We start from the raw sequence: 18,367 nt of genomic DNA, 5'->3' as shown, positions 1-18,367 counted from the left end.
ACTTAACACGTTTTCAAGGTTCATTTTGTAGTAGGTATCAGTACTTTATTCCTTTTTATGGCTGAATATTTCATTGTGTGGATGTGCCACATTTTGTTTACCTATTTATCATTGATGGACACTTAGGTTATTCCCACTCTCTGGCTATTGTGAATTATGCGGCTATAAACAGTCATGTATGAGTATTGGTTTGAATAACTATTTTCAATAATTTTGGGTGGATACCTAGGACTGCAGTTGCTGGGTAGTATAATTCAGTGGTTCTTTAAAGACCTGCCAAACTGTATCCCATAGTAGTTGTACCATTTTATATTCCACCACAATACATGAGGTTCCAGTTTCTCCTTGTCCTTGCCAATACTTAATTTCCTTTTTTTTTTTTTTTTTTTATTGCCCTGGTGGTGGGTGTGACATGGCATCTCATGGTCTTGATTTGCCTTTCCCTACCGGCCAGTGATATCAGGCTTCCTTTCATTTGTATATCGTCTTTGGAGAGAAATGCCTAGTCAAGTTCTTTGCCCATTTTTAAATTGTCTTTTATTCAGTTATAGGAGTTCTAAGAATTTTATATTTTTAGCTCAAAGTTGGCTCATTATGAGTTAATTTTTATACATGGTGTGAGGTAGTTGTCCAACGTCATCCTTTTATGTTGATATCCATTTGTTGAAGAGACATTCTTTCCCCATTGACTGGTCTCAGCACTCTAGCAGAAAATCAATTGGCCATAGATGTATGGGTTTACTTATGGACTCTCAATTCTATTTCATTGGTCTATACATTTATCCATATGCTGGAGCCACACTGTTTTCATTATTGTAGCTTTTTAGTATGTTTTGAAATCAGGAAGTGTGTGTCCTCCATCTTTGTTCATTTTCAATATTGTTTTAGACATCGTGATGCACCATGATGTACTTTTCTTCATGTCTCTTGTGCTTGCAATTCTTTGAACTTCTTGGATTCTAATATCTTACCAGTAATAGCTCCAGAAAGGAAAAACAGAAGGCACTAATTCAAGAAACTGTCCCAGACTGAAAGACATGATTTCGCAGATTGAGAGGAGCCACACAGGGAACATGGTGAACATCACTTGGGACAAGATCCAACTAAAGCTTCCAGAGGTGGGGAAACCTGGCTCAAATAGAAAATCTCAGAAAGAGAAAGGCATCAGACTTCTGCATCTCCAGCACATGGAGGCTGGGAGGCAAGGGAGCAGCTTCTAAAAACATCAGAAAGGAGAAGGGATGGCGGCCAGATTCTTGAGGCAAGCACATTCCTCTCTTAACAACAGAGAGGTGTGTAGGTGTCACCGAGGCAAGCGGCCTTCTTGCCGAGGAAAGCACTGGAAGATGCACCTCACCAAGATGAGAAAGTACAACACGGGAGGGAAAACTGTCTCCACCAGGAGAGGTCGTGGCGGGCCGGCAGCCACAGGTTGTGGTTGAAAGGGCCCAGGAGTGATGCTTTGAGGGGCAAAATAAACAGGCTATTCACGCAGAGTCCCAGCCGTGGGGGTGCGGGTGGCCAGGCACTGCTTTCCTTACGCTCCTGCTGGGATCTTGAAGCCCCCATGGCACGACGACGCTGCCCAGAGTTGGGGTCACTGTTGATCTACTTGGCATCCACCCCTTCCTCCTCTCATTAATGTGGCCTCGTTGCCTTCCACACACAGCCATGATGGCTGGGGCAGTGTGGACTCACCGCTGCCTGGGCATGGCCTGAGTGGACTGAAGCGTCCCCTGGGTGGGGCCTGGATATGCAGCCTACCAGACCTTCGGCTCCCTGAGCCTCCTAGGCATGCAGCCAGTGCTCGGGGCTCAGTGGAGAGTGCTGGTGTTCTTGTGCTGTTTGCTTAAAAAGATAAAGGCTTGCTGGGCCAGTGTCTACCAAGAACGGCAGTGCAAGATCCCATGTACCCTACCTGAGACAGCAAGCTGCCCAGACTGAGTAGCACACTGATCGGAAAGACAGATGCTGCTCATTACCACTGAGTGGGCATTTAAATCAGGCCCTGAAACAGTTTTAGGAACACTGGTTTGCAAAGGAGTCATTTCTTAAGCATTTTAATAGCAGAACAGGTATATAACTTTTATGGTTCAATCTGGCTTCTGTGATTCAGTTCAAAACAATCTGGCCCTTCCTCCTGGGACTGGGCAGGCGTCTCCTTCATGACTGCCTCCCTGGCTGACTAGGAGCACCTCAGACATGACCGGGCGTTTCTGCGGCCCCTGATGGGGTTGGACTATAAATATGTTAAGTAGGCATGCAGAGCCGCCTTGCTGCCTGTTCCCGCTGAGGATGGCCCTGCACCCTGGATGAAGCGGGTGCCTTGACTAGCAGTGGGCTCTGAGCAGCCTACTCCCAGACTCTGAAATGCCTTCCCTGCACCCAACAGCAAAGTGGGGGAATAGTGACTGGATCCAGAACCAGCATCAGGCTCACTGTGCTCTTGTGAGTCCACAGGTCAGCTTCCCCTGGAAACTGCTTGCTTTCTCGGCTTCCCTGGCTCCTTTCAGCCGCGTCTCCTCCAGCCCCCTGCCTGTTCTCTGACACACACCCTAGTCTGCAAACTCAGAGCTACACTAACACCCCAGAACATAAACCATCAAGGGCTTCACGACTTCTGACATGGATTGCTATGTTGAAATAATATCAGAAAAAATTGAGTTACTAGTAACATACAGCAAAATATTTTTAAAATATACCTGATTTTATCTACTAGCCATTTGCTAAAAAAAAAAAAAGTCTAACAACTAAAGTCATCAACCTAATTAAAATGCTCCTTTCGAACCTGCTGGGGTAGTGTTTCTCCCCATACCGTAGCCATTATTGGCTTTTATGGGCTCAAATAGAAAATCCAAATACATTTCTTATTTTCAGGATTTGCTATATCATTACTTATTGACCGTTATCTTTCAAGATAGAATTTTATTTATCATAAACAGCGCTTTTGACCTAGAATGAACCTTATAATATAAACCAATTTATTTCCTTTTACAAACCAATTCCTTCCCTTTCACAAACGAAGCACTTGAAGCCTGGAGGTGATGGTCAGGGCTGGACTTACCTGGGAAAATTTCACATCCACCCTCTCACCTCTGACATAAAGGAGTTGGAGTGACAACACAGTGACTCCCTTTTCTGTCAAATCTATCAACACTTCCTGAAACAATATACTTCATCACTGTGAGTGCTAATCTCCAGCAAGATTGGAAATTTTAGCTGCACTGATTAAAAAGTATTTAAAGTCTGCTGACTCATGTTAGCCTCTGGCATACAGCTTTGGGGAGTTAAAACCATTCTGAAATGTTCTGCCTGGGCATGTAATTTACAACAGGAATTATGAGAGGCAATACCTTACTCATCCATCATAACCTTCTCATTACTATTGAAATAATTAGATTTATGATAAAATACTAACTCCCCCTCCCCACAAAAAACAGTCACAGCCATTACTGGTTTTTATAGGCTGAAGTTGGGCTCATTTTTTCCTGGAAAACCAATGACTAACTGAAGTAATTGAAGATTCTTAAAAATAAATGGCTCCAGTGAGGGGTAATTCTAATTTTTAAAATGTGCTGGGGTCACCACAAACCCCAACTGTCACCAGCAAAACATGTCAACAACTTGAATGTATTACTTAAAATATAAAAGGAGCTTGCAGTGACACGGGCTTTAGAAAATGAAACATCCAGCCCAGCCAGTGTGGCTCAATGGTTGAGCGTTGACCTATGAACCAGGTGGTCAGGGTTCAATTTCTGGTCAGGGCACATGCCCGGGTTGCAGATTCAACCCCCAGTAGGGGGCATGCAGGAGGCAGTCAGGCAATGATTCTCATTGATGTTTCTATCTCTCTTCCCTCTCCCTTCTACTCTGAAATCAATAAAAATATATTTTCTAAAAAGAAAACATCCATAAAGTGTGTTTCCATTTTTAATTTTTTTGCTTTGATAAATCAATTGCTTCACAAAAATCCCTTTTAAAGACAACAATCCAAGAAAACATAGTTACAGTATTCACGTTTTAAAGATTGTCATTCATAGACCAAACATAACTAAAACAAAGGAAGATTGCTGAGTCATTTCTGTCACTAACTGCCAAAAATGGGCCTGTCACACCTTCCAGGTATGTCTAAGTTTGAAAAAAAATGTGCCTCAGCACTTTTCACACAGGTCAGAGTCGAGTCACCGAGAGGTGACACAGAACTGATTCCCTTGCATACAGAATAAATGCTGAAACTTATCTTGCCATCTGGAACCAAAGGCTGAAAGCTGGGTTAGTCCATCAGCTGGAGTTGTCTGGGTGCAGCGAAGCCGGTCCAGCTATCTGCTCAACAGCTGAGCAGCAGGGACAACATGCTTACCTGGGGTCTCAAAACATTCAAAAACATCCTTCATAAGGAAAGAATTGGACAACAAAGGATCTGTTTGTTGACAGTGAAAATTCAATGGAAGAGGTACTTTCACAGGTTCTCTCCAATGGTGTTGATAAGGTGGAAAATGACAACCAGGTTTTTATGATCCAAACAGCCACCTCAGGTGGTTAAATAGGGGAAGATGTTAAAAAAACAAACAAAAAAAAACACCTTAAGGCTATGCCTGTCCATGCCTGCACTCTCTCTAAATGACCTTTGCCCTAGCCCCCTGAAGGCAGTGACAAGAGCTGAGGGCTAAGAACACCACTTCAGCAGCAGAGGCCCACGCCTTGTCATTGGCACATAAGCCGAATTCAGGCCAATGTGAACCCTGACATGCCGCATCCAAACTGACGGTGGGTGCAGCCCTCGGCGAACAATCTGCTGCCACGGTGGCCATGGTTTCTGGTGGGGAGAGAAACGATGACCTATAAGGAGCCTACATTCTCTGAATGTTTTTCCTCAACCAAAGAGCAGGGTGGCCCAGAGGGACAAAGGGTCAAAGGGGGTGGGGGGAGGTGGAGAGGGCTGGCCTCCACAGATCCTCATTTTGAGAAGTCCAGCAAAGTTAGAATGCAAGTAAAGCTAAAATGATCTTTGAAAGTTATGTAGACTTAAAATATTAAAAACTGTTTATAAATAAGAAATGCAAGTTACTTTAAAATAGTATGCTCTCCCCAAAGAGTTGACAGTCAAGCTTTTCTTTTTAAAGCTGCTGAAATACTTTAAAAGAAATTTCTATTATTTCTTTCTGCCTTCTAGGTTATCTAGGAAGTACTGTCCTATGATTAACTTTAATACATTTTTAAGGAGAAGTCAGTCCCAGAAAAAAATCTGCACTAGCTCTGAATACCGTTCAAAGTAAACCTGGTCCATAACCAGCTACTGCTGCTGAATCTCAAGAACTAACGACCTTCCCAGCCATGAGACCCTCGTTTGGGAACACACTGAACTCTGGGTGTCACAGGTAAGATTCCATACAGACTTGCTCTCTAAAACAAGGCGCCCTGTTTTCTCTCTGAGAAAAACCCCAATGGCAAGCGAGCAAATGAAAACCACCAAAATAAACAAAAAACCTAGTCTACAATTTTGATTCGTCTTGTCACCAGGAAATGGAAGTCCTAACATTATTCCAAATCTTGGGAAATTCCAGAGGAACACATACCAGGAGGAAACCTCGGCCCAGGACCAAGGGCAACGTGTGTGGCCAATCGCAGGAGCGTGCACCGCTTGTCAGCACGGTCCTGGTCACTTCATGGCTATCTGCTAACTATGAAACGAAGCTGAATGTTTCTGATTTACCCTAGCTCTGAGCCAGTGGGACAGAGGGCATTTTATATTAGTTTACAATAAACATTCTATGTATAACATATGGCTGACTAAAAAATTCTAAAACAATGCACAGCTAACATGGTATAGTCACCATTTAACTGTAGTCAAATTTAAATTAGACTGAACCATGTATGGTAAGAACTAATTACTGGCTACCATTTCGTTTAACTAAGTCCTACTTAGCAAATACCTTTAGATATATGTTTAGATTAAGTGGAAAATGAAATCTGAGCATTTACATGTAAACTAAAATTTGACTACATATCAAAATTTCATTAAATAGTTGTTTCTTTTGTAGTAGTAAATGTAAATTACTACCCTAGCTATCTTGGGGCAGGTTCATTAAATTTGGTCAATTCATAACACTCCAAATTGAAATAGTAAGCATGTATGATTTCTTCTCTAGAAATTTTATCCTCAATATAGTCATAATCCAATTCATAACGAATTTATAAAAATAGCTTTTTATCCAATAATTCCAGCAAGGTAAAAATAGGAGTTTCTTTTTATATATAGCAAACGAAACAGGCTCACTGACTATGAGAGAACGTAAAGGTACGGAAGTTGCCATACATTCACCACAGAGTCACACCAGTCTACGGCCGCGTCTTGTCCACCTCGCACTGGCGGTTTTAAGGTGCAGAAGCTTCTTTCAAACCTGTGGGCTACACAAAGGAGTCAGCCCACGGGGACCTGCTTTAACCACAGAACGCATTAAAACTGCATAATTTTTTTTAAAAAAAGTTCCTTAATCTACTTAGGGGCTCACAGGGGTTTGTCATTTGTCACATACTTAGCGTTAAACCTTTAAAGAATGTCCTTGAAGACCCACACGCACGCGCACTCACTTGAAAGAAGTCGCTGCACCGGCACAGACGCCCTTGAGCTTGCTATGAAATACAAAAGTGCACTCTTCTATATCTACATATAAAACAGATCAGAAATAAAACTGTGTAAAATGTTTGCTGTGCAAACCATAAAAAGCCAGGCCCGCCGCCCTGGGTCCTGGCACCGCCCTGGGTCCTAGGCGCCCTGGGTCCTGGCCATGGCCTACTGCAGGGAGTCGCTGTTCTCCAGAACCAGCCCACTGATGTGGGTGGGGGTGAGCGCGGCCCCGCCAGCCCCTGGGCTGTCCACGGACTCGTCCTCACTCTGCTCCGCCATCATGACCTGCTGCACGGCCAGGGTGGCGCCGTCTGAGGACAGAGACTGGAGGCTGTCCACGTTCATGCTCACGGGCGTGGTGATCGTCACAACAGCTCCTGTGGCAAATCGGCAGAACGTGGTGGTCACTATTCAAATTAGTGCTCAGTGGAGGAAAACACTGCTAGCCAACTGGGTGCTGTTTGCTCATGTGACCTCTCATTAAGACCCGTGTGTTTCTGGGATGCTCAATGGGGTTTCAGAAACTCTAGAATTGGCCTTAGTCCTTGCTGAAGGTCTCAGGGGTCGGGTGGAAACAGTGCCACAAGGAGAACAAGAGAGACCAGAGAAGGCAGGAGAAAGGCCCACACAGACATAAATGGGAAGACAAAGAAAAGGCGCATAGGTTAGGGTGAGGAGACCATTTTGGAAGGAAGTGCTAATCCCTGCCTGTTTTGGAAACTACAGTGATCTCACGTGCTCACCTGTAAAAGTCTCCAGTGTATTAATATCCAGTGTATTAATAAGTGGTGGAAGCAAGAGGAAACATCACTGTGTATGTTAAATTTGGGGAAAGAGGTTCACTCATTCGTGTCTGTGCACAGAATACCTCATCACAGTGCAATGGGAGCACGTACAGGAAACTGGAAACAAGGGTTGTCTCCTGAGAGGACTAGATGCCAGGATGGACGGGAGATTTATTTCACAGGATATTCTTGTTTGAATGTCCCCCAATAGACAGATACTGCCTTTCCTTTTGGAGGAGGAGAGGGAGAGAGGGAAAAAATACCTTTCTAATTATTGGATTAAAAGAGAAAATAAAAACTGAAAATAGGAATTATTTGAATATGGATGTAGGATCACTACATACCAAAACCCACACGAGGAAGCCAAAGGTTTAAGAGCATACACTACAACTCAAGAGGAGTTCAGTGGAAACCAAATAAGCCTGACTTAGAGCCCACTGTGAGGGTCGTCCCAGCCTAGGCCAGCACGGCTGGGAGTGCATGCCTTGAGCACGGGCAGAGGATGGACCGGCATGTGCATGTGGAGAAAGGACCATCTGAGATTATAGAGCGGTGTCCAGCACTCTCTAGCCAGAGTGGACACATCCAATGCACGGGGGACTGGGTAGAGCACTCCTAGGTCTTGCATGATTGTAGGGGGTGATCAGCCTGGGGCTGAGCACTGGTGGGAACAAAAACCAATCACAAAAGCAAGACCCAGAACTGACAGCGGATGGAATCAGTGATTGTAACTATACGATTCAAAACGTAGGCAGACCCATGAGAGACAGAAAGACTCAGACGGAACTTCTAGAGATGAAAACTACAATGTCTAACACAAAAAGCACACTGGATGGGATCAGAGGAATTAAACACAGCAGAAGAAAGAGACTGGTACAGCTGATGGGTAGGAGCAGAAACAATCCACAATGAGGCAGAGAAAAGAATCCAAAACTTGAAAGACCATCCGCAACTGTGTGATCTTTAACCACTTAACAGAGGGGTGCGGGGATAAAAATATATTTTAAGAAATAATGGCCCAAACTTTCCTACCTTAATAACAGTTATGCTGCTGAGTGAAAAAAAGTAAGATGGAGAATGAAAAGATAACACCATCAATATACATTTAAAAATACACGCATACTAGACAGAAAGTTGTGCATTAAACACATCAGAGAGGTTGTGACGGGTCAAAGAACCGAGGGGACTAAAAGGGTAAATAAAGAGGGCGGAGTGCCAGGTGGTGAGAAGTGAGTGGGAGGAAAAAGAAAGACGAAAGGACACAGGACACAATGCACTGTGGACGCGGGGTCTTGGTGTGGGTCATGTTTCATATGGGCTGTGAGTGTCTTAACACATAGGCCCCAGGATGATGCTCCCTGAGTTTCAGATGCAGAAACAGACAACTGCGCACACCTTGGTTCCTGTTCCCTAAACTCACAGGAAGCGACAGTGCTTAGGATTCACCACCCACCCTGCGGTATCTCTGTACCTTCTGACATGGCGAGCTCGTTGGGTGGTGGCTGTGTGGCTCCGGATGCAATGGAGTCGGGCCAAAACCTCTGAACTGGTCTGTTCTGAGCAGTTTTCTTCTTTGTTTTTGGAGTTTCTGAACAACTAGAATCCAACATCGGCTGAAGAATTCGTCTTCTAGCATTGATGAACCTGAGCATTGAGGTCGACAAAGGAAGCACTGTCATCAAAACAGCCTTTTAAAGACCACTGCAGAAGCAACAAAGTCCTTCCAGTAAACAAGCTGCTTTGTAAATCACACAAAAACGATCAGAGTAACTCATATTCCCTATGACAACTGGTATTTAGAATAGTGGCACACATATTATCCAAGTGTCCAGAAAAACAGGGCATGCTGTTTTTAAGATAATTCATTTAAATAAAGACCAACTCCCCCATGGTACCCCCTTTTAAAAAATGTTTTTATTGACTTGAGAGAGAGGAAGGGAGAGGGAGAGAGAGATAGAAACATCAATGATGAAAGAATCATCGATCGGCTGCCTCCTGCACGCCCCCTCTACTGGGGATCAAGCCTGCTCCTAGGCATGTGCCCTGAGAGGGAATCAAACCGTGGCCTCCTGGTTCACAGGTCGATGCTCAATTACTGAGCCATACGGCTGGGCAAAGGTTACTTAACTTTAAAATCCTAAGATTCAAGAACATGTAAATTGCCTTTGAACACATTCTAATAAAAGCAAACAGACTGACTCTGCAGAGTCAGTGACAGTCTTCAGTCCCTTTAGCACAAGCAGGACTGGACTAGGAGACCGCCCGACAGCCCTGCAGTCCCCCGATTCCAGTGGCACCTTGGATGGAACCCCGCTGTTCCTTTCCAGTATCCCCTTCCTTATTCTTATTCGAAGTTGCTATGAGGCATAAAATTAATCATGGGTGTGCTTAATTTTTGCGAAAAAAAAAAAAAAAAGTAAAGAAGTCACCAAGAGAAAAAGTAGCTATAAATATTAACTAAAAGGCTTTAGAAAATTTAGACTTTACAAAAGTCATGTTATTTAACTGTTACTCTGTGTCTAACATTCACCTCAATCAACCAATCACTATCATGACTACATCACAACAGGAAGTTTCAACACAAGGCTGCACAAAAACAACAGGGCACATGCAAGACATTACAAACACCACAGCAACAATATATTTGAAACCTTCAGAGTTTTGTTAGCATTCTATTGAAAAGAATTAACAAGAAATAACAAGAAATAGTATGGCCTACTGTTGCTACCCAGATAACAAATAATGGCTCAAGTGCAGGATAATTAAATATTTAATGCAATGCTAAAGCATACCTCCTGAATATTTAATCACATAAACTAGATTTTATCATCTACATTAGAACTTAAATGACCTTCAAGTTTAAGTTTTAACAATTAAAATAAGAATATAATCATGTTTACAAGTGGTAGAATTTTTAAAAAATATATTTTATTAATTTTTTACAAAGAGAAAGGGAGAGGGATAGAGAGTTAGAAACATCGATGAGAGAGAAACATCAATCAGCTACCTCCTGCACACTCCCTACTGGGTATGTGCCCGCAACCAAGGTACATGCCCTTGACCAGAATCAAACCTGGGACCCTTGAGTCCACAGGCCAACGCTCTATCCACTGAGCCAAACCAGCCAGGGCTACAAGTGGTAGAATTTATGCCATTTCTTTTTTTCTTTTTATTTTTTTAAAATATATTTTTATTGATTTCAGAGAGGAAGGGAGAGATAGAAACATCAATGATGAGAGAGAATCACTGATTGGCTGCCTTCTGCCCGCCCCCTACTGGGGATCGAGTCTGCAACCGGGCATGTGCCCTTGACCAGAATCGAACCTGGGACCCTTCAGTCTGCAGGCCAACACTCTATCCACTGAGCCATACCAGCTAGGGCGTCATTTCTTTTATGCATGTCAATTTTATTAAGCTGAAATGACTTCTTATGTCTGAATAATAAGTAAATAAACATGAGATGAGTGACTGACAAACAAAATCTAAGTGCACCCTAGACCTTAGTGCCACTTAGTAATGTGAACAGCTCTGACTGAAGGGAACACATGTGGTCATGGTCCAGGTATCCCTAGTCACATGTGACACAAAAACCAGAGCAGAATGTCTCATTAATAATCATCATCTTGGGCATCTCCCCCACCCCAGGTGCTGTTGTGGGCAGGACCACCAAACACACGGCGAGGACTGCCTTCCCCAAAGGGACACAATACAGGGTTTCAAAAGGTTGGAGAGCTACAGAGAGGCCACCAGAGGTCAGGATACCTCATCTCGGCTATCCACCATCTGGAAGCTTAGCCATGAAAACCACATTTCTGAATGAATTCGGGGGCTTGGGAGTAGTAACGCAATAGAGAAACACATTTCTAATTGGGCAAGCAGGATATAAGCAAAAAGCCCACAATGAGATGTTGATCATGAAAAATGTAAGTTGAAAGTGTGTGCTGAGCCCTGGTCAGGTGGCTCAGTCGGTTAGAGTGTCATCCCAATACACCAAGGTTGAGGGTTCAATCACTCATCAGGGCTCATACAAGAAGCAACCAATGAATGCATAAATAAGTGGAACAACAAATCAATGTCCGTCTCTCTCCCTCTCAAATCAATAGATTAAAAAAAAAAAGTGTGTGCTGATTTATTCTTAAGTATCTACCACTAATTCCAGCGCTCTGAAAACAGAGTATTGCTAGTTAAAAGAACTCATATTTTCAACCAAATTTTACTAGATATTAGTGTCAGTGTTTCCAAGTGTTCTATGATGTTTACAGGCACAATTTTGGAAAGCGGGCGTGTCTTACCAGTTGTTAACTTGGAGTAGTGTCAAATTTGTCTGAGCAGCAATCTGTTTTTTCTCGTCTTCTGTTGGGTAGGGATGCTAAAAATAAAAAAAGGGTCACTATGAACTTCAATTTTTAAAAAGGAACTCAGGATTTTCTAGGTAAAATCCAGGCATACAAATAATCATTTATAAACAACCGACAAGTACCAATCAATACTGCTTTCAGTTAAACACTTTAGTCTCACAGTTTTTTTTAGAAACATCCAAGCAGAATGAAGTGTTTCTCCTGGCCGCCCAGGAATACCCCGGAATGGCAGCTGGTTGAAGCCCACGCTGGTCAGATGCGTCAGCCTGAGGCTCAGAGATGACAATGGTAACACTGCCAAGCGCCACCACTTTGGGCGCTGTTCTAAGCACCTGATATTCCTATAGCTTTTGTATCAACTTGACTGAGGTATAATTTATGGGCCATAAACTGCACCCATTTAAAGTGGATAAATGGTGGGGTCTGGACCCACAAACCTCTGACACAGCAGGCACAGCAGGTTTCTCTCACCTCCGCACATTCTACAGTAACTCACTGGTGCCTCACCATCACCTCTGAGACAGACACTGTTGTCACTTTCACTCTACAGATGGGGAAGCGAGGCATGGAGAATTTAAAAACTCCTCCCACTCCCCCCCCCACCCCTCCCGCCTACAGCTGGCTATGTGAGGTGGCAGAAAAGGAGCCAGGTAGGCTGCTCTCTGCCGTCACTTCAGGTGGCAGGTCTCTACGTGGGGACCTTGCGGAGAAACCAACAATGGATGCACTGATACCCTCTAAAGCTTTTTAAGAACGATCTCTGATAGGTTCGTGTGTGCTGTCGATAAAGAAACCAAACGGAGTGGGGGCATTTGTTATATTTCTCTTTCTATTACATATGATTAAAACATTTCACGAATCAAAACAGAAGTGAATTTCAAAATTCAGAGAAGTACCAAAAGAAAACAATTTCTATCTATGGTGATAAACCATTTCTCCAGGACTGATTACTGTCCACGTGTAGAAACCAATTAAGATATTTACTCTAAAGTCCAAATTGGAGAGGAACCAAGATGGCGGCATAGGTAAACACCTGAACTTGCTGCTGCGCACAACAACATCAAAACTACAACTAAAAGACAAAACGGATATCATCCAGAACCACGGGAAGGATGGCTGAGTGGAAGTTATACAAATAGAAGGAAAGAGAAAAGCACACTGAAACTGGGAGGAGGTGCGGAAGTGAAGTATGGAGGTATGGAGGCATGCGTGCACGGAAAGGGGCTGGCAACTTGATACGCTATTGTCTTTTTCAACCAGGAGGGAGATACAAGCTCCCGACTGCTCTGAACTCCAGTTCCCGGTGAGACTTGGGGACCCAGACTCATACAGGGAGAAACTGGTCTAGCATCAGGCCGGAACATGAAGGCGGCTTTCTCTCAGAGGTGCTTGCAGCGATCATTCTTCCTGCATGGTGCCATGGGACACAGAGACCCGGGGATCTCTTCTGGGCAGGGCTGATGGTCAGCCATTGCTGTTTGCTCTGCCCTGGTGATTCCCTGAGACCCCGCCCCACCCAATTTACAACCCCACACAAGCTGTGCCCAGAGGCATTTGCATATGAATGGCCTGGCCTTTTGCAATCTAAAACCTAACAAACTGCAGCTGGGTCAGAGAGTCCCAGAGCCTCCAAAAGAAGGCCCAAGGTTGGACAGCAGCTTACATTGCTTCATAGCTGGGACTCATCTGGGCACCTCCAAACCCTGAACAAAGAGGAGGAATCTGCAGATCTCTCTGTAGCTCTTGCTGGGTGGCCTCAGGCAGTGGCTGACTTTGCACCTCCTTGGAGATCCAAGAGCCAGTGTACCCAATGGTCAGAGTGAGACCATCCAGATTACAACTCTGCACATCCATAAGATACACACTCAGGGGGCAGACTCAGTGAGCGCCAAAGCCCCACTGAAGCAAATCTTGCCCCATAAGGGTGTCTCCAGCACAGAAGTTCTCCCACTGCAGACACAACTGATCCTCACAGCCAATTGGCCTCGAGGTCAATTCCTCCCAGTGATACCAACAACAATCAAGGCTTAACTACAAGACTGTGCACACAGCCCACAAAGGGGTGCACCAAGAGTGTCCACCTCAGGTAATTAGGGAGGCTGAGCCACTGGGCCCTATAGGACACCTAGCACACAAAGCCACTCTATTAACACAGGGAAGCAGCCAAAATGCAGAGACAAAGAAACAAATCACAAATGAAAGAAATGGAGGAAAGCCAACAACTGGATATAGAGTTTAAAACCACGGTTATAAGGTTACTCAAGAATCTTCTAGAAACCTCCGATAAATTTAGTGAGACCCTCAAGGATATGAAAAAGGACCAACTAGAAATTAAGCATACACTGACTAAAATAAAGAATAATATACAGAGATCCAACAGCAGACTAGAGGATCGAAAGAATCAAGTCAAAGATTTGAAAAACAAAGAAGCAAAAAACATCTAACCGGAAAAGAAAAAAGAATCCAAAAAATATGAAGATAGTGTAAGGAGCCTCTGGGACAACTTCAAGCGTACCAACATCCGAATTATGGGGGTGCCAGAAGAAGAGAGAGAGCAAGATATTGAAAACCTATTTGAAGAAATAATGACAGAAAACTTCCCCCACCTGGTGAAAGAAATAGACTTACAAGCCCAGGAAGTGCAGAGAACCCCAAACAAAAGGAATCCAAAGAGGACCACACCAAGACACATCATAATTAAAATGCCAAGGGCAAAACACAAAGAGAGAATATTAAAAGCAGCAAGAGAAAAACAGTTAGTTACCTACATGGAGTACCCATACGATTGTCAGCTGATTTCTCAACAGAAATTATGCAGGCCAGAAGGAAGTGGCAAGAAATATTCAAGGAATAGCAAGAACCTACAACCAAGATTACTCTACCCAGCAAAGCTATCATTTAGAATTGAAGGTCAGATAAAGAGCTTCACAGATAAGAAAAAGCTAAAGGAGTTAATCACCGACAAACGAATATTATATGAAATGCTCAAAGGTATTCTTTAAGAAGAGGAAGAAGAAGAAAAAGGTAAAGATAAAAATTATGAACAACAAAATGACAACAAATACATAAGTATCAACAAGTGAATCTAAAAATCGAGTGAATAAAAAATCTGACGAACAGAATAAACTGGTGAATATAATAGAATCAGGGGCATAGAAAGAAAGTGGACTGACAATTCTCGGGGGGGAAGTGGGTGTGGGGGGTGTGGGAAGAGACTGGACAAAAATCGTACACCTCTGGACGAGGACTGTGGGATGGGGTGGGTACCGGGTGGAGGGGAGCTATGGGGGGAAAAAAGAGGAATAACTGTAATAATCTGAACAATAAAGATTTATTTTAAAAAAAGAAGCCCCCCCCCTCCCCAAAAAAAAGATATTTACTCTAAAACCTACATGCACTTAAGTCTCTTACTTCAGACCAAGTGGGACCCCAGAGAGTAAATGGCACCAACAGTCAGGAGGTGGGTTATTCAGTTTTGTGGGGTTTTTTCCGTTTTTATTTTAAGTGAACACTCAGTCTGTTGGAAAAGTCTGTACATGACAGTGATAATGGAGCAGCATCAGGGTTATCTCAGCAGCCGTCTACCTGTTCCCTCCATTCAACTGGCAGCAACTCAATTTGATTTTATGGATGAGCGTATGGCCCCGAGTGAGATGTTATGAAAATGTAAATACTGCTCTTGCCCTTTAAAAAGCTCATAAAATAAAGAGGGGACAGGAAACAAAAGTACACAAACCAGGAAACAAAAGTGCATAAACTAGCCCAGCTGGTGTGGCTCAGTGGTTGAGCCTTGACCCGTGAACCAGGAGGTTATAGTTTGATTCCGGTCAGGGCACATGCTTGGATTGTGGGCTCGATCCTCAGTGGGGGTGTGCAGGAGGCAGCAGATCAATGATTCTCTCTCATCACTGATGCTTCTATCACTCCCTCTCCCTTCCTCTCTGAAATGAATTTTTAAAAATATTTTTAAAAGTGTACAAACCAGAAAACAAACACCAGTAGTAAATGCTGTCCTGGAGTGTTAGGAAAACTGTTAGGATAGGACAATATTTCTAAAAAACGAAGGCAAGCAGAGATAGAAAATACTTCATAGGAGGAAAAATGTGGCATTTTAACTGAATATCTGAGCAGGGTTATTGTTTTAGAAATTATTAAAGGAAGCTTAACCTTTTGCACTGGGATGTCGAGTGTGACTCGACACGGTTAGCATTAGAATAAAGGAATCGAGAAAAAAGCAAGCGAGTGCAAAGGGTTAATAGGAAAACCAATCACAGTTATATTTATTGGTTATAATAATCACAATATATTTAAAAATGTCTATTCCAGGGGTCCTCAAACTACGGCCTGCGGGCCACATGTGGCCCGCCGAGGACATTTATCCGGCCCGCCGGGTGTTTTTGCCTCTGCTGCCTGTCCTGCTTAGCAGCCGACTCGTCCCGAGCCCGTAGTGCACATGTGTGGAATGTGCGCCGCATTCTCCGACACCCCTCCAACGGTCTGAGGGACAGTGAACTGGCCCTCCGTTTAAAAAGTTTGAGGACCCCTGGTCTATTCTTTTTCACTTACTACCACCTACCTGAAGCTTCCTAGTGTATACACCCTCGTTTATCATGCTAACTAGCTGCATAATACTCCATCAAATTGATAGGTTCTAATTGTCATTTCCCTTTAGGATAATGAATATCATTATACCATTGTATCTGTAAAAATATTTAATTTTCTTGTGAATTTTTTAGGACATATTTCTAGACATGGTCACACTGTGCCTTCCCCTGACACCTGTTGCTCTGTCCTGCTGGTGGCAATAGCCTGCCAGGGAACAGACACCAGAGAAGGGAGAAAGCTGGGCCTAGTGCTCAGGGAGGGGCAGCCTCAGATCCTTCAACCTTTCCCCTCAGGAAAGGGAGGGATCTCCCTCTCCTCCCAGGACTGCTCAATGACATCACAGCTATCAGGCCCCTGGCCCTCAGGATGGAGCCCAATGCCAGAAAAAGGGGGGCACGAAACAGTGACAAGGGCCAAACCCAGGGGGAAATGAGATGACTGAGAGCTGGGTGTTGGTCTTGGGGCTCACAATCGGGGTGAAAATGGAGACAGGGGCCAAGGGACCCTCAGGCCTGCGACAGGGTGAAGGAAAAGGGCATGAGGAGATGCGGGCCTGTAAGACACCTCCACTGACAGCAGCAGCACCAGGACAGTGACAAAGATGGGGAAGTGAGGAAGTGGCCATCAGCTGAAGGCATGAGCAGGTGACAACTGCAGTGAAGTGGAGAGGCAGATCCAGGGGCCAGCCCAGCTCTTAGGGACAACCTGGGGCCAGGGCTGCTCAAGGAGCAGGCGGCCACTGCACTCAGAAAGAACTGACCACGATGAAGTACCTGGCCTGAAAGCTTATTCATGAGGCTGCTGGGCAGGCCTCCTTTCCTTCTGTCCGTCCAGCACCCTTGCTGGCTCTTCCCCTGCCTGAACACGGCTATGGCTCAGCAGGGAGCATCTACTTCCTCTGTTCCCACCTGCTCCTGACAGCTGTCCTGGCCAGTCCTGACTCTGGCCACTACACTGGGAGTCACTTCTGAAAGCTGCTCTGGGTCTCAGGCCTTCCCCGAGGTCAGTGGTGTGAGGACTGAGGGCTCAATCTAGTAATGAGTGAGCTTGTCCCATTAAACCCACCGACAAGTGTGTGCTTCCTAAGACAAGGCGTCTTCACAGAAGCCAGGGGCTCAGACAGAATGGGATGGGTGGGTGCTGCCTGCTGGCCCAGCTATATCTCAAGTTCAACAAGCCATATGCTGACCACTCTGTCCATATGCTCAACTATCCAGCTCTATCTTGGGGTTTCTTAGTGCATCTTCCTTAAAAATCCAACATAGAAATCATTGCTCTATACCAAGGTTTTGCCCAAATGCATCTTTTCTCTGCCCACTTCTCTAATTAACCTCACTCACCCCAGTCACCCTTCACGAGTAGCTTCTCTAACATGCATAAGACTAGTATGAGTTGAATTGATTCTCTTTTCACCAGTGGTCCCCTCATTTATTTAAGTTTCTTGAAGTGATGTACTCCATTTTTTGGTAACCCTCCCTTCTGTCCCACACTCAACCCACATGGATAGTTAACAAAATACAGATATTAAAAACCAGGCCTACGAGCATGTACAGGCAACTTTTTTCTAGAAAACAAGCCAGAAAGGAGCCTGGGGGAGGATGTCGCTATCCACGAGGTCCCGTGGTCTTACCCCTATGTGCTGAAAGAGCCAGGATCGCATCACACTGGTGGCATGCTTTGGCAGAACGCCCCTCTTGTTCTTGGATGAGCCATCGTCTTGATGCAAAATGCTCAAATCTTGGTTTAACTGTAACTGAAGCTTTTAAACATTGAAAGATAACGTTAGAGAGCACAGAAAATTATGACACCTCCAAGTATCTCACCACTTCTGATGAAGAAAATACCCAAGGATCTTAGAGATAAGGGACTTACAACAGAGGCACATACACGGGGACCCTGTTCGGGCTGATTTCAGGCTTTGGTTCCCTCTGCCTTACAACTATTTACACTAGTGCCTCAGCTATGCAGTGGGCCCTCGTCTGGTGAGGCAG

The 18,367-nt window shown here is 44.3% G+C and overlaps 1 protein-coding gene across 13 annotated transcripts in view; it reads right to left on the bottom strand.

Moving 5' to 3' along the window:
• Window positions 1-95: 95 nt before the first annotated feature.
• Window positions 96-18,367, bottom strand: part of PKNOX1 (PBX/knotted 1 homeobox 1) — a 61,813-nt gene continuing 43,541 nt past the window's right edge. For all 13 annotated transcript variants that reach the window (XM_079765585.1, XM_079765589.1, XM_079765580.1 and 10 more), the window contains 4 exons: window positions 18,007-18,135; window positions 11,706-11,782; window positions 8,885-9,057; window positions 96-7,005 (listed from right to left, as the gene is read on the bottom strand). In XM_079765585.1, the coding sequence (XP_079621711.1) occupies window positions 6,794-7,005; window positions 8,885-9,057; window positions 11,706-11,782; window positions 18,007-18,135 (591 nt within the window). In that variant the 3' untranslated portion in view covers window positions 96-6,793. The remainder of the gene's footprint in view (window positions 7,006-8,884; window positions 9,058-11,705; window positions 11,783-18,006; window positions 18,136-18,367) is intronic.

The sequence above is a fragment of the Cnephaeus nilssonii genome, assembly GCF_951640355.1.
Source record: "Cnephaeus nilssonii genome assembly, chromosome: 3".
Lineage (NCBI taxonomy): Eukaryota > Metazoa > Chordata > Mammalia > Chiroptera > Vespertilionidae > Cnephaeus > Cnephaeus nilssonii.
The sequence above is the reverse complement of the archived record's forward strand: the minus strand, read 5'-3'. Positions and strand labels throughout refer to the sequence as shown.